Raw genomic sequence first — 27,062 nt, 5'->3', positions numbered from 1 at the left:
CTCCTGTTTATTTCCAAGATACACTTCTTATGTTTCCAAATTAGGCACTTGAATTCATTTGTCTAAATTTATTTTATAAGAGTGAAGGATAAGGAGAGCTTAAAAACATGAGTTTTTTAAAAAATACATTCATTCTAAAATGGTTGCTTTTTTAAAATGAAGTCCTTTGATGGAAAATGTATGTAATTAGGTTTTAATATTATTTCTTAACCAAATTCTATGGGAATATGAAAAAAAATCTAAGCTCTCTTACCATTTATTTTACTCTTTTTTTCATTTTCCTCAAAGGTTTATTATATTTTTTTCCCAATTCTGCTCTTTCTTTTTCTTTCTTTTTTTTCTGGTATTTTCCTCTGATTTTAGCACTCAATTGGGTTGATTATTTCTAGGATAATTTCTATTTCTGGCAAAAGTTTTGATTTTAATTAGAAATTTACTTTGAGATAAACATAGAACTCAAAACTTAAGACTACAAATTCTTTTCAGTTATGGTAAATGCAAGCAGAAAAGCCCCAGTAGTGGGAACTCTGACCTGAAATGACTTCTGGGTGGGATCAGCATTTTCTGATGTAAGGGCCCCAAAAGCATCAATGAGGCCATTGTTCTCAGCATTATCTGAAGCATAAATATGTTTTCCTCCTAAAATGTAAATGCATTAGTTAGTTTGCTTTCTAGAAAATAAGTACATTTAGTGATTAATAAGGTAACAGTTTAAACAAAATCAGTTTCAGTACATATTATTAAAATAGACTAATGTCAGATAGCTATAAGATTTAATTCTGAAATGCCAATTTAAAAATATAACTAGGAAGCAGAAGCTACTTTAATACCTCAACATCAAAATATCAGCTACCTGAAATACATCAAATAATCATGGATGATGAAAGAAAATGTTACAGTTCCACGTGGTTAAGCTTGCAGTCTTTACACAACCCTTTTGGGGAATTATTCAGTTTTATTTAGGATATAGTTCTATCAAAGTGGTTTTTATTTTTTTTTTCTTTTTTTTTTTTTTTTTTTAAATTTTTATTGTTGGTTGTTCAAAACATTACATAGTTCTTGATATATCCTATTTCACACTTTGATTCAAGTGGGTTATGAACTCCCATTTTTACCCCGGAATTACAGTAGAGGGGGTAGAGAGAGAAGAGGGGAGGGGAGGGGAGGGGAGGGGGGATAGTAGAGGATAGGAAAGGCAGCAGAACACAACAGACACTAGTATGGCAATATGTAAATCAAAGTGGTTTTTAGATATTGCAGACAGAGTAGATCAAACAGAAAATTAGAAGATAATATATAAATTAGAAAGATATTATGTACTAAGGTATCCTGACAATCATTGACAGGAGATAGAAGAAAAGTAAGTAGTAAAGACAAGTTCAAAAGGTACTACTACTCAATGGAATACTTGGAAGTGATTTAAATTTTGCATTTGCTATAAAAGCACTTTGGATGGGCATGGCAACTCAGGCCTGTAAAACTAGCTACTTGGGAGGCTGAAGCAGGAGAATTACAATTTTGGAGCCAGTCTCGGCAACTTTAGAGATCTGTCTCAAACAAAACACCAAAAACAAACAAAACAAAACAGAAACACCTTAAAATGATGAGTTTATACAACTAACAGCAAGCTTATATTTGTGCCATTAAAGCCAATTTGATAAAATATTTAGCACTCATGTTGTGAATTATATTTTTTCTGTTATGTTTAGAAGATATTAGAAACATAATCTGTTTTCATCACATCTTTGTATCTAAAATAACAGCTACTATTGTTAATATTTATCTAGAAATTTCTCGTTATTTGGATCTTTTGGCTGAGCTAATGTCAGTTGTTGCTTTCTACCTCACAGCCTGCTTCACAGATGGGCACCTATGCTCTGGCCTCACAGGAATACTATTGCTTCTTCAAGGAAATATCATTGCTTCCATCACATTGTCCTCCAACATGATTTTTTTGGTTCATTGCCTGATTATCTTCTCTTACCCTCTTTCCTTCCCAGGGAAATTTAATACCTTGTTCAAGGTCTAGCTCAGAAGTCACCTAGTTGCTGAGACCTCCTTGCCCCTATACTCTACAACCTTGGGAGAATTGATGGCTTCCTCTGCACACACAGAATTTTATTCTTGGATAGTCCTACTGTTATGAAGGAATATTATATGATTATGATCTAATTTGCAGTTTTATTTGCCTCTCCATACAACTGAATTCTGAGTACTGTGAGAACAGAGATTGGGTCTGGTTTGACTGTGGTTTCCAACTCTTGGCCCAGGACTTGCAAACTAGGAGTTTAAGAGAAGTTGTTGAGTTGTCAGCCTCTTTATATACATTGATATTAAAGGTCTAGAATGTACAGGTCATGTTTTACCTGTTTCATTGCTCATCTGTATTACTGCTTGTTCAGCAGATGGCCCCAAAGCAATTAAATGAATGATGGCCCCACTCTGTTTCACAGCATCAACACATCTCCCTGTAGTTTTGTCCTCCCCATCTGTCAGCAGCACTATTTCAGATCCATCTATTTGGGGGTTTAGCTTTTCAATCACCTGAAAGCATAATTCAGAACACAATTACCATCCTAGATCCAAAAGACAAAAGGGAAATTAGATGAGAAGGAACCAATGGTTAACATATAAGGAAAGCATAAAGTTCCTTGGAAAGAGGTGAGGAAAAACTGGATTATTCTAAGAAATGATAGAATCTGGTGGCACTGGAGAATTGCAAAGGAGGAGGTATGAAATATGGTTGGAAAATTAGATGATGGCTAAATAATTCAAAGCTTCAAAAAATATAAGAGAGTTGTAATTTGTTTTAAGCACAACAGATGCTACTGAAGGATTTGAAACATCATCTTTCAAGTCTTAGTTTATATGTCACTTTTTAGGAAAGCCTCAATGGTCTCTTTTTCTGCAGTGATTCCTCCTTTCCCAGTTACTCAAAATCACCTTGTTGGGTTCTTTCACAACACTGTCTCCATAATGTGCATTACTGTTTGTATTCACCTATATGGTAAAATCTGTTCCCTATACAGCAAATACCACAGAGGGAAGCAGCTTTGATTGGCCCATACCAGCTAGACATTAAATACATGTTGAATAAATGAAAACATAAACAACCTTATGTGCTGGCTTTAATTATCCCATTTTACTAATGAGGAACTGAAGGACTAGAGAGGTCAAGAATCATGTTTAGGGTACAAAGCTAATAGTGACAATTGATTTGAATGCAGACCTTCATTTGATAAATCTACACTTAAAATTCCATGTAATTCATAAAAGAGACTATATAGGGTTGTGAGGGGCAGAAAAAGCTACAAGGAGAGAGATTTTGAAGAACTAGTAGAATTTTAACATGTCAATGTGGGAAAGAAGGATGCATTTTAGGTAGAGGATTTGCATGTTTATAGGTACAGGGACAGCTAGCATACAGTGAGGATTGGAGAAAAATGTGCACAGTAAGTTCTTGGGATATAGAGCATCAGGAGGGGAAAACAGAGAAAAAAGGCTGGGAGATAAAAGAGGGCAATCTTAGTGTTTGTAGACTTGGAGAAACTTCAGACTGAGGAATTCAGACAATTTATAGACTGTGAAGGAGTAGAGAGTGTTTCTAATTAGGGAAGTGACAATTGATACTAATGCTGTGTTAAAGATGACAATTTGCATAAAATTTACTCTATAATACAGTAAAGATCATTATAAGTATGTAACTGAAAAACTTCACTTCATCTTCAAAATGATCTTATGAGATTGGCATTCCCATGTCCTCTAATTTATAGAGACCAAAACATTTGCCTAAGATTACAAAGCTAGTAAGTGGCCAAGCCAGTACTCTGACATGAAAGTTCATACCCTAACTTCCAGGCTTACACTAGATAGGATTAATATTCAGTATACTCCGTCTGCTTTAATAGATAGGTGTAACTTTGCTCTGTCCAAATGCCACATAAACAAAAAGGAGACTTGGCCTAAAGTGGAATCACACCAAGTATTTTGCTTCATTGTCCCCAAAGTTGATGACTTTTCTGTCCATATACTCTTTTTTGCTTGCAATTTTTAAATTTTTTTATTCTAATTTGTTATATATGACAGCAGAATGCATTATAGATCATATTATACATATAGAGCACAATTTTTCATATCTCTGGTTGTATACAAAGTATGTTCACACTATTCGTGTCTTCATACATGTACTTAGGGTAATGATGTACTTCTCATTCCATCACCTTTCCTACCCCCACACACCCTCCCTTCCCCTCCCACCCCTTTGCCCTATCTAGAGTTCATCTATTCCTCCCATGCTACTCCTTCCAACCCCACTATGAATCAGCCTCCTTATATCAGAGAAAACATTCAGCATCTGTTTTTTGGGGATTGGCTAACTTCACTTAGCATTATCTTCTCCAACTCCATCCATTTACCTGAAAATGCCATGATTTTATTCTCTTTTATTGCTGAGTAGTATTCCATTATGTATATATGCCACATTTTTTATTTACTTAACTGACGTATTTAGCACCAACTCTCCTATTGTAACAAAAGCAAAGTCCCTGACTTATTGGGTGTATAAAGTAGTGGCATTTTTATACTTATTTATTCCCCCACATTTTATTCATTGATTTGCCAATCCATTAAAAATCAAAAGAATTTTTTCTGTGGTCCTATGTCTCCTAAGATTAATTATGTCATAATTAGGCTGCACATATATGCAGCAGCACTTCACATGAAAATATTCTGAAAACAAATAACCAAAAAAGAACAAAATGTATTTGAGGTATGCTTTTCACCTGAAATGCAGCTTCAATTCCAGAGCAGATAGAAGTTCCTCCAGAAGCTTGCGTAGGTAAACTCTCCAAGAGCTTGTTTCTTTCACTGTTACTTTTTATTTGGATTAGCTCACTTTTAACACTGGCTACACTATCAAAGTGAACCATCCCTACCCAGGATCCATTTTCAACAGTCTGTAGTAGGAAATATTTTGCTGCTTGATTCATTCGATTGAGGCGACTGGAAGTCTGAATAAAAAAGGATAAGAAAACAAACAAGTGGTTTTCAAATGAAATAATAGCTAATAATACAAAATGAGTGCATGAACTTTATTGGTAAGAAATCTCTACCAATATTAACTGGTAGTATTGAAGAAAGCAATTATTCAATTAGTAAAATTGAAAAATATGACTATGTGTATTATGGAACTCATACAGTAGAGTAAGGAGCTCATATTTTTTTTAACTAGAGCTGATTCCTGCAGCTAAACATTCAAGTTAGAGATGGAAGCTAGGGAGGTTGATTGAGTTGCTAGTGATGATACACATTTCAGAGCCTCTCTAATTACTCCTGGGAGTCTCTGTGCCTGTTGTCCTAGGATGAAATCACACCCCAGAATTCACAAATCCAACAGACTATCTTGACTTCCACCCAGGAACTGAAATGGTCCATTCATTGGGGACTATTCTACCCAAAATGTGAAACTTCCTTGAGCTAAAGCTAAATACCGAGAAGCCCAGTACTAACCCCCCTACTTTCCTTTTCTCCAAACCTTTCCCACCACTTCTTTGACAATGGATCAATTGGAATTGGTTTTTTGGTAACCCTTCAGTACTTACATCCTTCTTCCCTGGCATTGGATTTCCAAGGATATATACATTTGTTTTTACCATCCCTCATCACCATCCTTCCTCCCCCAAACTCATACCCAAGTTTCCCTCTGAACTTCCTGAACAAATTATAGGAAAAAAACTACTATACCCCCCAATTTTAGTGCTCTCCACCATTTTGCTTTGACATTAACACTGAATTTGCCAGAAACCTGTCTATGGGAGACTATTCATCTGCCAATCGGTAACCTCTTCTCTCCTCAGTGACATTTCCTGACCACTTCATGGGCTACTGTCTAGCACTTTGCTGCTCTCTCTGAAACTGTGTGTTATTGTGGTTTATTTCATTAATCTGTGTCTTTCTCTGCCCTTTTTCAATAACCACCCATATTCCATTTGCTGAAGCTTTTATTCCTGGCCTTCAGCATGCTTTGTTCTGCCTCAAATATGCAGAACATATGTTCTGGGTGCTTTATCACATTGCATCTTCTTGTTTTAGTCAATTAATTTCAACAATTATTATTTATCACCTTATGTGATTAACTCTGTTATAAGCTAAGGGGGAAGGTGCTTCAGACAAGATTCCACTTCCTAGAAGAACTCCCAAGCTAGTTGGAAAAGACATGTGTGATTTCAATATAATACACAGTAATAGAAGTATGCATAGGGCAGTGTTGGGAATCAACGGATAGGCCTACAGCAGCCTATAAACCCAGAGCATCTCCTGGGTGAGTGCCTCAATTTTGTAGAATAAATATAACTTGTTCAGGTAATGAGAAAAGGGAGAGAAAATTTTTATGTTGGACTCTGAACTTCTGATAACATGGACATATATTCTCAGAGCCGAATACAATGCTTTCCATTCACCAAAATATAATGGAATGAATGGCTGCCTCTAGATAGATATTCTTTATAATGATTTTTCTTTGTGTTTTTGAGCATAAAGAGGTAACTTGTATAGTTGATACAAATAAAATAAAGGCCTGTTCAGATTCTGCTGAAAGCTTTTATTCTTTGAATTGGAATGGGGTTTAGTATCTACTAATCCACTCTGTCTTCACATCTCTGAAGCATTTTCAGTACAAGGACCATGGTTAAAAATAATTTCATCTTTCAATCTCTAGTTCTAACATTTCAAATAAAGCTTGATTAAAGGATTTCAGAGCTTTTCCAGTTTCTAGAAAAACCCATCCATTTTCTGGAAAAAAAAAACTAGAGATCCTCAGATTAGTTCTTTACTGACATCTTGATTTGGTTACAATATTTTGCTGCAACAAATGAGGTCATGATTATAGGAAGTGATGGTGTTTTATGTCACCATGTGATTTAGAATAACCCAGGTACAGGTAGAGTTCAGTGTGTTATTAGCATTTAATTACTTCCATGCCCACATTGAGAAAAAAAGGACCCATGAACTTACAGTCATGCTTCCAGACTTATCAAGAACTAAGCACAGAATTCTTTCACTGGTCCTCAACAATGAGAACACAGGTGGAGGAGGTGGTGCTGCCATGGGTGGGGTGTTTTTAAAATCCTCAGAATTGCTGATTACCTCCCAGGTACTTCTAAAATTGCACTTAATGTTTTGTAAACTTGGAGCTTCTTGGTTATGGTTTTCTTCATTACAGAACTCCAACACCTAAAGGATTAATAAAATGAAAAAATAATTTACTATACCCTGCACTAAAAAAGCCTAACTACAAAACTGGAAGAAATTTAAAATACACCCTGAAAATATGCTTTTATTGAATAAAATATAATGAATGAGAATCAAGTAGCTTTACCACAATAGTGATAATGATAACGGATAACATTATCTGAGTTCTTTACATATGTCAACCAATGTTCAAAGAATTCTTTCTTAATATATCTAATCCTTATGTCACCTGGACAGATATATTAAAATAGGGTATGTGGGGCTCAGGATGTAGTTCAATGGATAGAGTACTCAGTTAGCATGTATAAGGCCTTGGGTTTGACCACCAGCATCACAAAATAATAAAAATAAAAATGAATAAAACTAGAAATGCCCTTTGATTATAAATTCTGAAAATAATGATTGACATACTTACAGAATCAATGCTTTGCATGAACATTATGGATGCTTTTTCTGTTTGAACTTTATCAGGGAAGAATTGACAGTCCTTTTCATACAATTTTGTTGTAGAATTAGTTCTGCATGATCTAGTTATACAACTGCCTCCTTGACACTTATAAACTCTATTTTTGCCAGTGATACCTGTGGAACACCTGAAAAATATGTGACAGTTCATTTTGAGGCAAATTAGTCATTAACAGTTTGTACTTGTGTTACAAGACCCTATCCCTAGCAGGACATTAATCATTGATAACACACTCAATTTTAAGTGGATTCCCCCAGCCACTTTGTTCTCCTAATCTCAGAATCAAGAGAATAGTCTATTATTAACTACCATGCTACACTGATATTCCAAAATAACCTTTATTTATCTCCAAGAAGTTACTAGTTGGTTTCTTGGAGTGTTTTCTTTCTTGCTCAGCCCACATTTAGCAGTATGTATTCATTTTTGTTTAAACTTATACAATAGAAATAATTTTGATCAACATGTAGTTAGTCCATCTATGTAGTGTACACTCTTAGTCTAAATGAGTTCTGGAAGTTATGGTAGATAGGTGTAAAATACATCAAAATATCAGTCAAATAATTGCCATCAAAGTTATGTGTATTTTAGAAAGTCAACCAACTACTCTAAGATAAATTTCCCTTAAAAAGAGGCAGTTTTGTAGTGTAGCATCTAGTATTTTCATTGAGACAAAAATAAATAGTTATCATTTGAAAGAATGTGAAATAGGAAAATCAACTAGCTAAAAGCCCGAGGTCGTCTAAGAGAATATAAATAGCCATGCCTTGTTGCTTCAATTTTCTTTGACTTAGCACTATAGTAAGGTTGATCTTCATTGTACTCATCAAACACTCCCCAGCGGAGATGAGCCCACTCATGGACAAACAGTCTACCTGTAGGAAAATATTTCAAATGCATGATCATAATTCAAGTGACAAATTTTATATCTAAAAAATGTTAAGGTCTTCTCATTATAAATTATATTTAGATTGAGGATCTCCATAACTCCTAACATTTTTGTTTCTAAAAAGAGCTTATGGCATTTAATGAGTATATTGTTAAATAGTATATTGTATTTTTATTTTCCTATATGTTAAATCAACAAAACTTTTAAGGAGTATATGCTATGGTCAAAGTCAATGAAGATTTGGATATTGGTAGTTTATGAGTAAAACGATAGTACAACGGCTTATGGCTCAAACTTTAACTCTACCAACAATGTAATCAGACATACAGTAATACTATTGTATTAAGATGCCATGAGATGTAATTAGGAGAATTTTGTTTAAAAATACTCTTGAGAAAGTGGTAATAAAAATATTGATAAATAGTTATTCTTTACACATTAAACTTTAAAATTGCTTGTTTGAGATGTGGGAAAATAGGACCTGGTTAGTGGGAATGGAATTATAACCTTCAGTAAGGGAGAGAAAAGCCCTCATATCAAGTGCTACTAAAGACATTTGGTGAATTTTTTAAAAAATTAAAACTTCCTGCATCTGTGACTGTCTTCTTAGACAGGTCCACTATTTGACTTCTACCCTCCTCAGGTTGCTCTGCTTCCCGCACCCACCTGAAAAAGCAGCCCTTCTGACTTAAAATTCCATTGCCATTGAAATCATGTCATTTCAGCCTACTTTGCTCTCATTTCTAATAGAATTCTACTGTGTGTGTGTGTGTATGTGTACATATGAGCATTTTTAATATCTGCTATGGCAGCCTCTAGCCTTATCAAGTTGCTGCCTAGTCCAAATGATCTTTATAGACACTATACTACTGTTGTTGGTATGAAATTATGTAGATTTTGAGGGCTGTCTTTCTAATCTTTTTTCCCAAAAGCCTTGTTGTTTTTAGAGGATGGTTTAGAGAGTGTGAATTTCCTTTTTATAAACACTTATATCAAATTACATAACAAAGAACTGTCTGAGAGGATAGGTAGGACTGTCAGTAATGGAATAGGTCTAGATTATAGGATATAAGGAAGGATCAAGAGCTGAAATGGGTAAATTGGATGTAAAAATTGTAAAAGTTTTTCTTTTGTATTGCAACTATATAGAGGAGGTGGAAAGTGGACACGAGTTTGAATGACCAAACAAAAAATAGAGACTTCAGTTGCTCATTAAGGCATCTGAAAATTGGAGTGAGAGGAGTGGCTAGAGATCTTGAGAAAAATGGTGGATTCTTTAAAACAGCTACTATGGGAAATGAGAAAGGGAACTGAGAAAAGCCAAGTAAGAATATTGTTAAATAGATTTGAGAGCATAACTGAGCTTAGAAACTGTGTGTTTGTAATGATGCCAATTAATGTTACACTTAAACAGTCTGGGAAACGTGTAATAGAAGCAAAAAAGAGGCAAGATCATACAATATAGGAGATGTAAATTAGGATAAGAGTGGCTGGAGAATTGAGCTATTTGTGCTGGTGGTTGAAGTGACTAGGTTTGCTGGACATGCCAGGGTAGAAAGAAGGAACATCTAGAAAGATGAGAAAGATTAGAAGGGCCAAAGAGAGCACTTCTTGTCAGGATAACATATGGGAGAGAGATGAGATTGGGATGGAGAGTATTATGGAGCTTTCACAATTAGAGTAGGAAAGTGGTCCAGATATTGATGACTAAGGCAGCTGTGTTGGCAGACATGAAGACTTAATGAACACTCACTGAACAGGCAATAGGAGAGGGAAAGGCAATTCTGAGTCTTCAGGTTTCATAAAACTTTTCATTGAATAGTGACCTATGAATTGGACTCTCCTTTAACAGAAATTTTCATTTTTGCCTGTAAAATAATTTATTTCATTCATCTGAACAAATTATCTTAACATTTAGATTGAACTAGATGAAATTTCCATTTTTAATAGGCCAAATGATCAACTATAGACAATTTCATCTGGTGCAAGCAAATAGTTAAATGATAATATCACCAACTAATAGCCTATACATTTTTCTCTTGATCAGTAAGTGGCATCATGGCTCTCTCCAGCTTGATACACATCAGGTTTCCAAGTAACATATGTGTAATTGATTAATATACAAATGTAAATCAACTTAATGAAAGAAGTGAAAGACCTCTACAATGAAAACTACAGAACACTAAAGAAAGAAATTAAAGAGGACCTTAGAAGATAGAAAATCTCCCTTGTCCTTGAATAGGTAGAATTAATATTGTCAAAATTACTATACTACCAAAAGTACTATACAGATTTAATGCACTCCCAATCAAAATCACAATGACATTCCTCATAGAATAGAAAAAGCAATCATGAAATTCATCTGAAAAAATAAGAGACCCAGAATAGCTAAAGCAATCCTTGGCAAGAAGAGTGAAGTAGGTGTCATCACTATACCAGACCTCAAACTATATTACAGAACAATGTTAACAAAAACAGCATGGTATGGTACCAAAATAGATTTGTAGACCGATGGTACAAAATAGAGGACACAGAGACAAACCCACATAAATACAGTTATCTCATGCTAGACAAAGGTGCCAAAAACATACATTGGAGAAAAGATAGCCTCTTCAACAAATGATGCTGGGGAAACTGGAAATCCATATGCAACAAAAAGAAATTAAACCCCTATCTCTCATCATGCACAAAACAACTCAAAGTGGATCAAGGACCTAGGAATTAAACCACAGACCCTGCATCTAATAGCAGAAAAAGTAGTCCCAAATCTTCATCATGTCAGATTAGGCCCTCACTTCCTTTATAAGACTTCTATAGTGCAAGAAATAATATCAAGAATAAATAAATGGGACAGATTCAAACTGAAAAACTTCTTCTCAGCAAAAGAAACAATCAGTGAGGTGAACAGAAAGTCTACAGAATGGGAGCAAATTTTTACCACACACATATCAGAGAAAGCACTAATTTCTGGGATATACAAAGAACCCAAAAAACTTAAAACCAAAAAAACACAAATAACCCAATCAGTAAATAGGCCAAGGAACTGATCAGAAGATGATATACAATCAACAAATATATGAAAAAAATGTTCAACATCTCTAGCAATTAGAGAAATGCAAATCAAAATTGTGCTCTATATATGTACTAAGATTTTATCTCATTCAGTCAGAATGGCAGCTATTAAGAATACAAACAATAAGTGTTGGTGAGGATGTGGAGAGAAAGGTCCACTCATACATTGCTGGTGGGACTGAAAATTGGTACAACCAATATGGAAAGAAATATGGAGATTCCTTGGAAAACTTGGAATGAAACCACCATTTGACCCAGCTATTCCATTCCTCCGTCTATACCCAAAGAACTTAAAAACAGCATACTACAGGGACACAGCCACATCAGTGTTTATAATAGCACAATTGACAATAGCTAAATTGTGGAACCAACCTAGATGCCCTTCAATAGACGAATGGATAAAGAAACTGTGGTATATATACACAGTGGAATATGACTCAGCATTAAAAGAGAATAAAATTATGGCATTTGCAGGTAAATGGACAGCGCTGGAGAATATTACACTAAGTGAAGTAAGCCAATCCCCCAAAAACAAAGGCCGATATTTTCTCTGATATGTGGATGCTGATTCATAATGGGGGTGGGAGTGGGTAGCATGGGAGGAATGGAGGAACTTTAGATAGGGCAAAAGGGAGGGAGGAGAAGGGAGGAAGCATGAGAGAAGGAAAGATGTTGGAATGAAATGGGCATCATTACTCTAAGTATATGTATGAAGACAAGAATGCTGTGACTCTACTTTGTGTACCACCAGAGACATGAAAAATTGTGCTCTATATGTGTACTATGAATTGAAAGGCATTCTGCTGTCATGTATAACAAATTAGAATAAATAAATAAATTTAAAAATATATATCCAAATGTAGAGAACTGGAAAATCAAAATCTTAAAAGTATGACATAAAAAAAACATTTTTTATGTGCTCTGTCCAAATTTCTGAAGAAATTCTTGTTACTGTATTTTGTACATTTATATGAATTCTCTATTTTGATATTCATAATATTTCCACAAGATCAAAAACTCCACTGTTCACCATTTCACCAGACATAAGCACACAGTATGTGGTCACTTGTTTAAGTTCACACACAGCAAATAAACAGAAGAGCCAGGATGTGAACCTAAAGACTTCTGCTCCAAGGCTGGTTCATTAAACCCAGGAACAGAGATGCTTGTTTAAAATGAGATGTTTAAGCCAAATTTCCTACCTGATGGTCCATATTCATTTTGTTTTTTTCCCAGTATGAAGTCAGGGGTGAAATGAATATACTCTGCTTTCTCTCCACATTCTGTGAACTGCCTGGTGTAGGGTTCATCTCTGCCTGGGAGGGCTGGTGCTGCAACTCTAACATCAGCCTGAGAATATTTCAAAAGATCATTAAAACATGAAGAACACAAATGGCAATATTTAGTTAGACTCTGAAACAATCAATTTGTGGCAAAACTGGGAAACATCTGAAAATATTCTTTTTCTCTTAGAGAAGTTTTCAACACTTACCTGATCGTAGCTCTCATGTTTTGGCCTCTTGTATTCAGGACTTCTTTCCCAATTCTCAGGAATTAATATAGAAACATTTTTGAAAAAAAATCTTTTCTGTGTGGCTTCAAACAAGTAGGTAGATGCTGTAGTGACCATGTCCTATTTCAATGAAAAACAATATGTGAGTATTGCTGAGCAAGAATGGACTGACAGAGCAGAGCTTATCTCTGACATCTCCCCCAGTACCTGTCAACACAAAAGCACCTGCTTGATGATTACCCACCATTCCATTTCTGCAATCTTTCAAACTCAAACTAATGCTTTGTCCTACACATTGAAAGGCTTCTCAGTCTTCTCTTCTCTTACCCCGAAAGGCGAGTGCTTATGCATTTTGTGTAAAGGAACTGATTAATATGAATATGCACATGGACTTTGGGGTAATTTTCTTGGTCCCAGTACTGGTGTTAGTACTTTTTGGTTCACAGATCTTGGTTGATTTATATAGTGTTCTGAAGTTCAATTTCCTCACCTCTTTAATGGACCATTGCTACATACCTATCTTTAGGGTTGTCATAAAGATGGGATGAATTAAAAGTACTGTGCCCACAAGCAACCCTAAAATTGCTTGATATCATTACTAAAAATCTGAGTCAAGAACAGCTTTAATGGATGCAAGCTAAGGAGGACAGTCTACAGGAATATTATCATTTCTGTTCTTCGTGTTTTAATGATCTTTTTAAACATTCTCAGGCTGATGTTAGAGTTGCATGGAGGAATTCTTTCCCCACCCTATCCATAGGGAAGGTAACAGGATTGGGTGTCAATGGGTAGGGTTATGGAAAAATCCATAGTAGAGGTAAAATTTTGATTGTGAAATTGTGGCTCTGCCATTAACCTGAAATAATTTCACCTAATGTTTAGTTATAAAGTTACTAAGCCCAAAGTTACGAAGCCCAAAGTTACAATGATTAATAAAAGAAGTTGTCTCTCCACAGACTTTACTCTCTAGTGGGAGAAATTGATGGGTAAAACACATTTAAGGTGTTTTATTCTACATGATCAAGACCCTGAATAATTCCAAAATCCTGGGTAATGAATGGTAATGTCAGCTTTTTCATCAGTTTGAAATAACCCTGTCATCAGTGTTGTTTGTTTTTCAAGACAGGCTCCTCTGTGATTATTTCTGCTTTAACATAAAGCCTACAATAGAACTGTTCCTCAGGAATTTGAGGGCTTCTTCCTGGCTATCTGTAAGAGAGTCCAATGTGCTGACTCACAGGTACTACAAGAAGTCAGTAACCTTATTTGTTCATAACCATGGTAAGTCAGAAGGCCAGGGTTCAGAGAACTAAAGGCCCAGTGGACCAGCTGAGAATTAGGAAAACTGGCTTTGGAGAGCTGCAGAGTTGATTTGCTGACTTAATTCCGATGAAAGAATTATCTGTGTTTCCTAAGGATGCTTCTCTCCTTTTTCTCTCCTTTTTTTTTTTTTTTTTTTGGCAGTGGATGGAGGATTGGGGGAGTTGATACTTAGGTCCCAGAAGATTTTTACCTTCTGCTCAAAGTGATGGCTCTCTTTGCATACAAGAAGAAAATGTATTTACTGGTTCAAATTGAGTTATATATTGAACAGGGTTGCTGTGTATGATTGTGTGTGTAGGGCATTGTACAGCTCCAAGGGATTGCATTTATATTGGTGTCTCAATAGTCCAAGTGGGCTGTCTTGGATAATGGTGGGCTCTGAGGTCTGAGAGTGGTGTCAGAGACTCTATTAGATGACTGTCATCCCCAGAGTATCCTGGAATAACTAATAATTGGACACTGAGTTTTTGGAAGCAAAACCCCCCATAATATTCCTTAATAATATTCTACATTATTTCTCAGAGTTCCTATAATAACCTAGTTGAATCCAGACGATGAAAGTACCAGTGTTTGCAAAAGTAATTACTCTCAAACTAAGAAGAAATATTTAAAAACACAGAAAAGAGTAAGTTGAAAATTGAACATCTCAGGTATTCCTAAGAATAGACTTAAGACCACATCGGTTTATAAGTTTTTAGGAAAGAGTATTTGGGTTTGGGTTTTTGCCATTTTATTCAAGTCAGAATTTAAACCCAGATCTATCAGTCTTCAAAGCTCATTACCAGGATCTCAGTTCTGATTGTATTTAGTATGACCTGGGAAAAGCTACTTATCTTTTCAGAACCCCAGTTTTATTTTTCTGTGTAATGTGGATATGTTTCACAGAGTTGCTTGCTATAAATGTATGAACTTTGTTGAGGGCTGAGAAAATGTCAAAAAACATTGTGAAATCTAGGCTTGTCTGCAAGGAATTGAATTTACCATTTTGGTGTTCAATAGAGGACCATGGTTAAGAAATTTTTATCCCAACAAAACAGTTTATCAGATACTGATTTCTGAGTTCAGAAATGTTTAAAATTCAGATGAAAGAATTATCTGTGTTTTCTAAGGATGCTTAACTCCTTTTTTTTGGGGGGGGGGTGAAGGTTGCGGGGATATGATACTTAGGTCCCAATAGATTTCTACCTTCTGCTCAAAGTGATGGCTCTCTTTGCATACAAGAAGAAAATGTATTTACTGGTTCAAATTGAGTTATATATTGAACAGGGTTGCTGTGTTTGATTGTGTGGGTAGGGCATTGTACAGCTTCAAGGGATTGCATTTATGTTGGAGTCTCAATTAGCCCTGAACACTAAGAACCTATCATTAATAATTAGCTGTGCTATCTGGTCTAACCCATATTCCCTAATAAAAAAGAATATTTACGTTTTCTGGAATTCAAAAGGTACCAATAAGCAAACACCTCTAACTGTAACAGAATTTATAGAGAATGAACAATAAATAGCAACCATAGAATCACCAAAGAAGGCTTCAAAAGTAGCATCAGGACACAGTCCTGGAAATTAAATACGAGGAATAAGTACATATAGATGTCATGTACAGAGAAAAACTCACATCACAGTAAGCCCAATCTCTGTACTATGTGAGATTTTACGGTTGAGAAAAACTTTAGAAAATCAAAGTCCTTCATTTAAAATCAGGGTACTGGAGCCTTTCTCTTCTGTTTACACCCACCTAGTAACTCATTTAATTTACACACTGAGGACCCTCAAACTTTTACATACACACAAATTTTTATACTAATTTCAGTTTCCTGCCTCTTTAACTTGGATGTCTAATAAGCATTTTAATTTCAAAATACTCTAAACTAACTCCAGATCTCCTAACAACTTTCCCACTTACCCCTTCCCAATTGATAAGACTCCCACCCTTCCAAGTATTTAGGCAAAAGTGTAGAGCCTTCCTTGATTCTTACATTTCTTTCTTACCTTCCCCTACTCACACACATCTAAACCATCAGGAAATATTGTCTATGATGCCCTCAGAGTATGTTCAGAATCATACACAGTAACTCTCTTTACCACAGTCTAATTGTCCTCATCGCTATCACTACTCACCTGCTACAACTTTCTACCTGGGTCCTTTTATACCTCTATGCTACAATAGCATTCATACACAATTGAGTGACAAGTGCAAGCCTTTCTCCATTTCTTCCATACCACAGCCAGAGCCATCCCAGAACATGTAGGAGAGTGTACACCTCCTCTGGACAAACTCTTCCATGGATTCTCATCTCAGAGAAGATGCCAAAGTCTTTCCTGTGGTCTGAGCCCTGCTTCCTCTCTAACTTCAGAGAGCCCTTTGCTTAACTCTGTTCATCCATATGGTTTCCTTGGTCACAGCAAGCATCCTCTCACCTCCATGCTGTGCCGATTTCACAGGTTGTCAGTGGACTCTTCCCTCACTTACCTCCATCTCTGTTGAAACATCACCTCATCACTGAGGTCTTCCATGATGATCATACATGAAACTAAAATTCTCCCCTGATTCCAGTCCCACCCACACTCTAAACTCCCTTTCTGGATTTGGTGTATTCCACAGCAACCTGCTAACACCTGACCTGCTTGCTAAATTACTAATTTTTATTAATTAGATCTCTGAAAAAAATATACACTCCATGAGACCAGGGGCTTTTTTTCTTTTATTTACTGCTCTTTCCTCTAGCATACCATGAGTTAAACACTTATTTAAAAAGAGATAAGTACAACTACTAATTTACAGAGGAGGACACTGAGGATCAGGGAGGCCCTGTGCCTTATTGTAGGTGTTGTGGTAAGATTGGGAAGAACTCCATCTAGAACCTCCACCTTTCTCTGCACATCCCAACATTCCCCACTGCACCACACTGCTATTGACCTTCATGGAGCATTCAGAGTTTCTGTAACAATTATTCACCATTAACATTTTTTCTTTACCATAATTCAAACAGAAGAAATTCCATCTATCTTACCTTTAGTTGTTCAATTAGTTTTCCATCTTCTGGCACACCAGGATCTATAGCAATGACCAGGTCTTCATAACCATTGTCATTCAGCCTCACAAGGGAAGTGTTTGACCTCTGCAGCAGGAATAGGACTAAGAGGGAGACCAAACCTCTGAATAACCCCATTGTTCCTCCCTGGTTCTTCAAAAGGTTTCTTTCATCTTGTGTCTCTCCATCTATATATACCTCTAAAAATTATCAGTGTTGACTTACTGTGGGATGTTGACTGTTTAAAGGTCAATATTACATGTATGGGGAAATATTTGACATCAATTTACACATCAGTTTTATTGTATGTTACTATCAGAGTGATCAAGAATCATAATAGAGGGGCTGAGGTTGTGGCTCAGTGGTAGTGCACTTGCCTAGCATGAGTGAGGCACTGGGTTCGATTCTAAGCACCAAATACAAACAAATAAATGAATAAAGGTCCATTAATAATTAACAAAAAATTTTTTTAAAGAATCATAATAGAAATGAGATCTTTCTACAAAGTGCACTGCACACTTTCCTCTTAAGACACATTTTTATTCTTCCTAATTTTGGTTAATTTCCTAAATATAGACATAAACTATATATTCTGTCAAGTGGAATGTGAATATTCATAAAAACTCATAATAAAATGAGCAGTCCCTGCAGTGTTAATGCTACTCTTTAGTGCTACAGAGGAACAGAATTATCTGGATTGTTTATCATCTAAATAATAATGGTGTAAATAATGGAAGAAAATTTAAGGCATTAAATTTAAATAACCCCAAATTAGATAAAATAGATTTGAAACTCAAATTAAAGATATTAATGACTTTTATAAACTGAAGATTTGATAAAATCAGTTATTAGTATTAACTAAAAAATCCTTTCCAGATTTGAAATGAAAAGAATGTTCTAATCCAAACATATAAAAACACCTGGTAATTTGCTGGTTACTATTTTGGCAGATAAATAACATTAATAATTCACATTTATTCATTGTTTACCAAGGCACAGATTCATTCCCTTAGTCAACTTTCTAATGTAAATACAAATAGTATCTTATATATGGATAATCTGAGGCATATAGAGTTTAAATCTTTCCAAGATCATAGAGCCAAGTAATTTCAGAATCAGGACCTAAACCCAACATTCTTATACCAGGTACCAGGGATCTAGTCACTCCATAATGAGGCAATATGGTTTTATAAGGCAAATACTATAATAAGTTTTTTAAAAGGAGAAAAGGGGTCAGAATTGGAGTTATGATGATAAATCCAGAAGTCTTATCCTGAAGTTGAAAGAGCCAGGATACATCAGAACCCAAAAGAGGACTGAAAATAGACTAGGAGAGAATACATGTATGGGAAAATATTTGACATCAATTTACACAACAGTTTTATTGTATGTTACTATCAGAATACCCTCCAAAGTTTGGATACAGGATACAATGTATACAGGATACAATGTTGGATTCTTGGTCACATTCCCAAGATATGGGCTTTGTCATATTGCCCAGAATTTGCCTTCTCAGGTGGCTCCTGTGCCGTCCTTCTATCTCCTTGGGAATCTGGCAGGATATTTCTACATTCACAGATATACTGTGTTGTTGAAGATTCTGGCCAGAGCTCTTGCAGTGGCAACCTCAGGGAAACTGTGATGTAGGTAGAGGATAGGGTGTTAACAAATACATCCTATGCAGGCTTGCCCTGGTAACCTCCCTGAGCTGCCTTCTTATTACTCCCCACCTCTCTTTCAACTTGCTTCAAGCAATTCAGGCACAATCTGAGCCTATGGAATTGGTGCTTAGGGAATTGTTTCGGCTAAGTGGTTGCCTGAATGACTATCAGTAAAGCCAAAAATAACAACACATCACAATGCTTAAACATAATCTTGTCCAAGGTCTTTGGAACACTGGAGACACCTGGGGGACTTGGATCCTCTCCAGTGTTTGGTGAATTATCTAGTTAAATTGAGGAAGTGCTATTACCTCCTCAATAAATTTGGGAAGGTCTTTGTAATATGTTCATAAGGGATAGACTTCTTTGTCAAAGCTGTTGGAAAATTCTTCCTCTGAGCACTGGCTCTGAGCATGTGCAGCCTGGCAAATATTTCTAACAATCCCCTTCCACTAGTTCCTCATATTTCAGGAAACTTTGAATTAGACTTGACTTATTTTCCATCCATCTCCCTGGCTGAGTTCTATTCTCTTGGTAGAGAGGGAAGTGGGTAACTGCTCCAGTGTCCCCCAAGGCATCCCTTTCCATGACTAGTCCACTTCTTACATATTCCCGAGTGGTTGGTTTAGCTACAAGCCCACTGTCTCCATCAGACCCAGCTCAGGAAGGCATTCAGGCAGAGGCCAGCTCCTCACAAGTTATAAAGGACTGTGCTTAGTGGGTCAGAACCAGATCCAACTTAGGTAAACAGATTGGCTAGCATCACTTGAGAGGCTTGGATTTTCTTGTTCTGACTGGGTCAAGGAAGGGCTTTGAAAGTGTCATTTTTTTTTTTCAATTCATTTTCATGTGTGACAGAAAAATGTACCCAACATATCAAACTTGTGTTTCCACAGATACTTCTGGTAAAATGACATCAAGTTTGTTTTTATTTTCTTTTAAAATAAATAGAGTTAAAGAAAATATTAGGAAAATAGTACCAATGGTTATAGGAGCATTGTCACAATGGTAGCAATGGTGGTCACTGGTTGTACATATAGAATTGTATGTACAATTTTAAACATTGAACACAATTTTGTAATATAAATTAACTATAACTTAAGAATCTATTATTGATGAACATTTATCTGCATTCAGTGAATTATAAAATGTAAGGAAAGCTTTCCCCATGCCTTTGCTCATCCCAGAAATTATGCATCTAAAAAGAAAAATTTGGAGGTTTTGGTTGTTATTGGTGGTGCTTACATTTCATTAATTTTTCTTTTATTATTAATTATTTCCCTTGTTACTTTATGATTTCTGTAATTCTTTAGCTGCTTTCCCTAGTTAATTAATTAGCTTATTTGTTTATTTTATTGTTATTTAGGAGTAAATGTTAAAATACGTACACTGAATACTATTTTGGCCACATCCCTCAAGTTTTTTACTTGGCGGGGAGGCACATCCCCCCAAGTAGAACATGTTCCAGTGTAGACAGTCTTTTTTATTCAACTAATATACTTAACGTTTGTTTCCACATAGTTTTTAAGATGAATTTCAATTTTGATTTTCTAATTCTACACCAGACTTGGGGTGTTTGGTGCATTTAATGCTGAGATTATTTTTGCTAAAATCCTCCCAGTGTCCTTGAATATCATACATAAATTTAGTTTTGGTTGTGGTCATTTTTATTTTAGCTTCAATATTATCTTTAAGTTTATAAGTACACCATTACAAAATTGGTAAATGTTTTATTTTTTAAATATAAATACTATACATTTTCCTATAAAAAATCTTTTATGTCTAATCTATTGATTCAACTTTAAAATACATTTTTATTTATTTATCAGATCATAACTCAAAAAGGTAATCAGTATAAAAGTTAAATTAATTGATTTCAGTATGCTCAATGCAATCTATATGCATGTATGGAAATATCACAGTGAAATCCATTAGTATGTACAACTAGTGTGTGTTAATACAAAATAAAAGGGAAACTGATTTCCGTGAGTAACAGATTCTGTGATACAATAATGACAGATTGGGTGAACATTCAAGATATTAGGAAAACTTACCTTTGCTGTGTTAATAATTTTCTACTCCCTTTATATCTCTAACAGACATTTTATTGACTCAATAACACTTTTTTTTCAATAGCCATAAAATAAACTTATTGGTACTTTCCCATGTTACATTTATCTTCAGAGAAGTTGCTTATATATTCCTCAAAGGGAGAATGGAAATGCCAAGTGCAGAAAATGAGATGCTAGTTTTTCTTTTTTGTTTTGTTTTTAACATCCTATTCCAGTTTTTTTTTTTTTTTTCAGATGAACAACACTGAATTCTCCTGGGAGAGTCAGAACTTTTGATTATCATGGTGACAGAGGGATCTTCTGTCATAGGACTTTAAAATCATGGATCAGTCACATTCTAGGAGAGTAAGAGCCACTTTCTTTCATTATGACAGAAAGATTTATATTTTTATTGAAGTAGGCATGTGGTCTGTGATTTCAATTTTCATCTCCTAAAGGAATCATATTTATGAGATTGTTAGTTTTTAAAAATGGGAAGAGCTTCTATTTGCAAAGCCTAGTTACTCACCCTTCTACACTTTCTGAAAGTGATATGGATTTCAGTTATTATAAGTTATTCACCATTAACACAGAACCTGGGATATAAATAATCTGGAATTTATCTAGGAAACTTAGTTTCTTCCTCTTTCTATTTGGATCTGTCCATCCTCAGTGTATATCTCCTGCTCTGGATTCTGTGGGTTGCGCATACATGGTCAGGGTCCACCTTCAAGAGGCAGATCTGGAAACCAGTTTTCTTTATCTCACCAGAGCACAATTAGCATGAGGTGTGATTCCCTTTGTACATAGTGAGATGAGCATCTGCCTTTCAGACAATGCCTTTGGAGTGGTAAAGAAAGTGTCTTCGTGATTTTCAGACATGAGGAGAAGCATTAGAAACCCCAACTGTGGCTTTAGATCAAACCACACTTGTTAATTGAAGTTTACTATATATACAATTAATGTTTTGATCATTTGCCTGACTCTTAGGTCTATTTCCAAATTAGTTCCAAACTCTGAAAGAAAATGGTTGTGCTTTGTTCTTGCCAGTTTAAAGCCCCAATTCACTAACATAAGGAACAATGTGAAATCACATCGTTCTTACTGTCCATTTCCCCCTCCTCCCTTTATTCTCTTCTTATTTCTTAGATTGCTACATTTCAAATACTTTCTATCTATTCTACAAAGCTATAGTTTAGCTCTTTCCTGTTCCTCCCAAACTTTCACCCTCAAATACAAGGGGAGGTGATTACATTTACAAAGGGCCACATAGTCTTACATAAACAAAGGAAATCCAATTTCCTGTAGGTTCTCTCTGTGGGAATGGACTGCTGGAGGTGATTGCATTTTCTCTCTCTTTTGGTTGAGTGTGCTCTGGTTAACCAATATCTTTACATTATTAACTGAATGGTACAAAAATCTCAAGTTTCAAAGGTTTTTCATGTATAACCGGGCAATGTGGCAGCCTTCTAAAAGATTTCTTAGCCAGCAATATTTTATGGCTCTGACCTATCTTACACATCATCCAGTGGTATCATGTACAATACCACCTTTGCTTTTCAAATTCTTCAAGAGCGTATCATTACTTTAGGTTGTCACAATTCCTTACTTGCTATTCAGAACCCATCATAATCTGCTTCCAAGTTATATTTCCATGATTATCTCAAAATACTACATATAGTAAGCCTCACCCTCCTGTCATAGCTCCTGATATATTAATGTTTTTTATTTTTACAATTTTTTCCACTATATGTCCTCAAACATAGCCATATTTGCAATGCTGATTTCTTTTCAATAACCAGCTCAAGTTCTAATCCCTTATGAACTTTTCTGAGAAATCCAGGCTATCATTCCCCTTCCCTGAACTTGTATCCTTTATACCATAAAGGGATTTTTCTACAGAGAAATCCCCTAGATTCAGGTAAGGAGTTGAGGTTTTGAAAAGACACATGATAAAGTTTTAGCACTAGAAATTATCTGAGAGAGCTTCTAGTGCAAACACTGACTTGAAGTTGAGAGCCCAGATGTCCCAGGAATGACTAACTTAATACCAAAACTTAGACTGGAGACTTGTGACTTTTAGCCCAGTGTGATCTCCTCTCATGGCTTCCTGCTGGTCAGTGATGCAAAGCTCCTCCTGATTTTCCCTGGTCACTCTCATTTGCTAATTCTGTTACACCTGCTGTATCTGAGTTCAGGGCATTCATTTCTTCTTAGAAATTGTAAACTTAGAGGATACTAATAGAAATATTATGACACATGAGTCTTAAAGAATTTTTCTTCATATAATCAAAAGAATGAAGAAGTCATAGGAGAAATAACCTTTGAACAAACTTGCTTTCAGACAGAGTTTGTCTGAAGAAATTTATACCAGGAGTGAATATTTACAAATTCATTTATTCACCATGATCCCTCCAATCCATTCTTGGGCTAGATCAAGAATCTTGAAAGGATAGAGAGAACTAATATTTACTGAGCCTACATGAGTATGTCAGATACTCTGATAGTCACTTTACATTATTAATTCATTTAGTTTTCATAGGTGTCATCTACCCTTTTCTATAAATGGTGGAACAAAGATTCAGAGATGTTAAGTGAACTATCCAAGTTTGTATGTCCAGGAAAGTGGAGAAGATGGGATCTGAACCCATTTATCTGTCTCTATGCTATCTATTAAATATTTACATTATGCCTGACAGTTATACCTTGGGGTATGGTATTCTGCCCAAGTCCCCTCATATCCTCTTTCCTGTTCCTGTGTACTTCTCCCTGCTTAAATATGCATTTTCTTTCAAGGGTCCACACCTGCAACTCTTCTTTGGACAATAACCCTCAGGCTACTGACATTACTTCATGTGGAGAGCTAGAAGTAGCTTACTTCCATAGAGGTGGTCCTTAACCAATGCCAGAGAGTGCAGGGATAGGAAATCTCAGTGCCTTTTCTTAGATTAGAACAAGTTCTAAGGTATGACAGAGACCCCTGTGGATCAGCCTCAGTAGGACTTTGTAATCACATCTCTGCCTGACTTTCTTTTTTACTGCCCTTTCCCCTAACTCCCTATTTTTTCCCCTAAAAACTTCCTTTGTAAATTGCTATACATAAATTCTTGTCTCAAAGTCTGCTTCTGCTGACCTCAACCTAAGATAGGGTGTTGAGTTTTAAAATATAGAATGACATTTATTAAGCTTTAATGTATGTCAAGCACTGTGCAAGTGTTAACTCATTTGATCCCTCAAACAATCTCAGAAGTGGACAATATCTCTCATTTTACAAATGAGAAAACTTGCTTAAAGTCATACAGACAGTAGTTGTTAGAACCAAATGGAAATTCTCCTCTGACACAAAGTCATCTTTTATCCCTTATTCTGCATTCCTTGAGTACACATCATTTTTCCTGGTAAGGAGTCCAATTCATATCTGGTCATACCATCAATCTGAGGAAGAATATTAAAAACAAATTATTAAAATTCCAGTGTAAAAAAAACCAAATTCTCACAATTTTACATTTTTTTTCCAGATCCAGAAGATCTAGTGTTTTGTAACTCAGAAGAAATAGAATTCTTGTCTGAGGAAAACATATATAACAGGTCATGTGGGCTTTAGACTAATCCCTTAAATATTTATGCAGCATATATTCTGCAATAAGCTAAGAAGATAAAACGTTCTTTCCCTTAAGAAATCTCCAATGTGGTGGAGGAATCTGGACTACAAAGACCTATCATATAAACTGATGAATACCATAATAAAAAGCTATAACAGCAAGGAGAATGGAACAAGGATTCACACCCTAGTGATTCCTTGGGTGAGTCAGAACTGGTGATAAAGTTGAGAAATGATGATTTAAGCTGGGTCATAAAGAGTAGACAGGATTTGGGTAGTTTATCAAGTATTTTATTGTTATATTTTTTTTATGAAAGAAGAACAGTACCAGAATTGTACTTGAAAGAGGGACCAAAATGACAGATTTAGAAAATGGCCCATAGGTCTACTTCTCCAAATTAAATTTATAAAACAAAAATATATATTCCCAAGTACTTCCTTTGATGAGTGCAAGACCAGTGCTTCTTTCTCTGATTGATTGCTATCGTGGGCAGAGTCACTGTAGTTTTTAAAATGACTCAGAATAATTGTATAATTAGCATGTTTGTTTCCAAGTAGTGATTGCTTATGTTCATAGTTATTTATAGCTATATCTAATGTGTGATCCTAAAATTGAGGTTTTAAATTTTCAAATGTTTCTAATATGGAGATGAGAAGTTGGAAATGTTTATGGCAAGAGTGGATAAAAGAGAGTGATTTCCAGCCTGTGGATTAAGAGAACCTGGGAGACTCAAGTTTATTGAGTTTAGCCTATGCATATGTGACTCCTTTTCCAAGTTAAAGATACTAGAATTCTCATATTGTAGGATAGCAATAAGACAAAGCAGTTGAGAGTACAGGATTTAAAGTTGTGTGGTCTGAGTTCAAATTCCATTTCCATCACTTAGTAAAAAGGCAAACTTATCTAAGTTACTGTATGGCAGGCCCAAGATGGCTATAGTTAGGCTCCCTTACTGAGGCTTCCAGCAGGGTAAATTTTTAGTATGTAGCCAAGGTCATGAACACCTGATTCAGCATATGTACTTAAGGTCAGAAACATTTGCTGTGAGCATGTGCCCATTTATATAACCTGATGGCAATGTGCTTTCTTTGGCCTGCATATAAAAGGGGCTTATGGAAAGACTCAGAGGGCTGGGTAACAGAACATTGGAAATTAGGGGACTACTACTACCTCTGAATAAAGCATGTCTACTATCCCAACTGTGCCTGGCATCTTCTTCCACCTGCTGGGAACCCAAACTTATTTTCCAGGGTCTGAGTGCTTCAGTTTCCTCATCAAGAGAATGGGAACTATAAATCCTGCTTCAAAGAGTTTTAAAATATAAACAAATTAAATATAAAACAGAACACTGTAGTAAGTGCTCAATGAATACCAATTGTTACTATTATGAGTTGGGGAAATAGATAACCATCTTTTTTTTTACATTGAAAAATTACTAGATTGTTTCTGAAAGAGCTACAGTTTGACATCAGTTATGATTCTGCATACAAGGACTTTGGAAGTTGCCAGTTGTTAACAGAATGCTGAATAGACTAGAAAATCAACAATTCTTCTTGGCTCTGTCTGACAGAGGAGAACACAGAGTAAACTGGTGTCCCAAGTAGGGAAAGCCACACGGGGAGTCTTCTTACTGGAGCAGAGATGAGTGCAAAACACCTTGCAAACTGATGGCAAGGTGGGAAAACTTGAACTGTAATTGACAAAGTACTGGAAGCTCAGTATGGCTAAGTCTGACAATCAAAAACTCCTGGGTCAGCCAATCAGAGTTTGACCCACACTTTTGCAAATTTTGCCTTAGGGACTCTGACCAAGTTCTTACAGTAAATACCTGGTGCTTCTATTAGGAGGAGGGGAAACACCATTTTGGAATATGCTAAAGCACTTTTTCTTAATAAGGCGTGCCCTCTGGAGAAACTAGTTATCCAGAGCCTACCCTGCTGGAAATCTTGTCCTAGCCTGTCAGGAAGAAAGGACAACACCCAATTCAGATTAGGCCTAGCCTTTGACATGGAGAAAGGAAATACACAACTCAGCTCACTCTAGCTATCCTGTCCCAACAATGGTGGGGGACAAAAAGGCTGAGACACACTTGTGACATTCACAATCTAGAGTCAGAGATAGGTTCTAAAAGACTGAGGCCTAATCATTGGATTATAGAACATCTCGCTCTATATACCTCATCACTATGTTTCTAAACACCTATTTATGT

At 35.8% G+C, this 27,062-nt stretch overlaps 1 protein-coding gene across 2 annotated transcripts in view; it reads right to left on the bottom strand.

Moving 5' to 3' along the window:
• LOC124091925 (calcium-activated chloride channel regulator 4) overlaps positions 1–17,677 on the bottom strand; it is a 29,753-nt gene extending 12,076 nt beyond the window's left edge. For both annotated transcript variants that reach the window (XM_046443148.1, XM_046443147.1), the window contains exons 1-9: positions 17,519–17,677; positions 13,165–13,305; positions 12,875–13,022; positions 8,478–8,586; positions 7,664–7,841; positions 7,012–7,230; positions 4,782–5,009; positions 2,367–2,544; positions 533–639 (exon numbers count right to left, since the gene is read on the bottom strand). In XM_046443148.1, coding sequence (XP_046299104.1) covers positions 533–639; positions 2,367–2,544; positions 4,782–5,009; positions 7,012–7,230; positions 7,664–7,841; positions 8,478–8,586; positions 12,875–13,022; positions 13,165–13,305; positions 17,519–17,677 — 1,467 coding nt within the window. The remainder of the gene's footprint in view (positions 1–532; positions 640–2,366; positions 2,545–4,781; positions 5,010–7,011; positions 7,231–7,663; positions 7,842–8,477; positions 8,587–12,874; positions 13,023–13,164; positions 13,306–17,518) is intronic.
• Between the last annotated feature and the right edge of the window lie 9,385 nt (positions 17,678–27,062).

Source organism: Marmota monax, unplaced genomic scaffold, assembly GCF_021218885.2.
Source record: "Marmota monax isolate L192 unplaced genomic scaffold, Marmota_monax_Labrador192_F-V1.1 WCK01_AAM20220418_F8-fsc00046, whole genome shotgun sequence".
Classification (NCBI taxonomy): domain Eukaryota; kingdom Metazoa; phylum Chordata; class Mammalia; order Rodentia; family Sciuridae; genus Marmota; species Marmota monax.
Note: the sequence above shows the minus strand (reverse complement) of the source record. Positions and strands in the feature narration are given on the sequence as shown.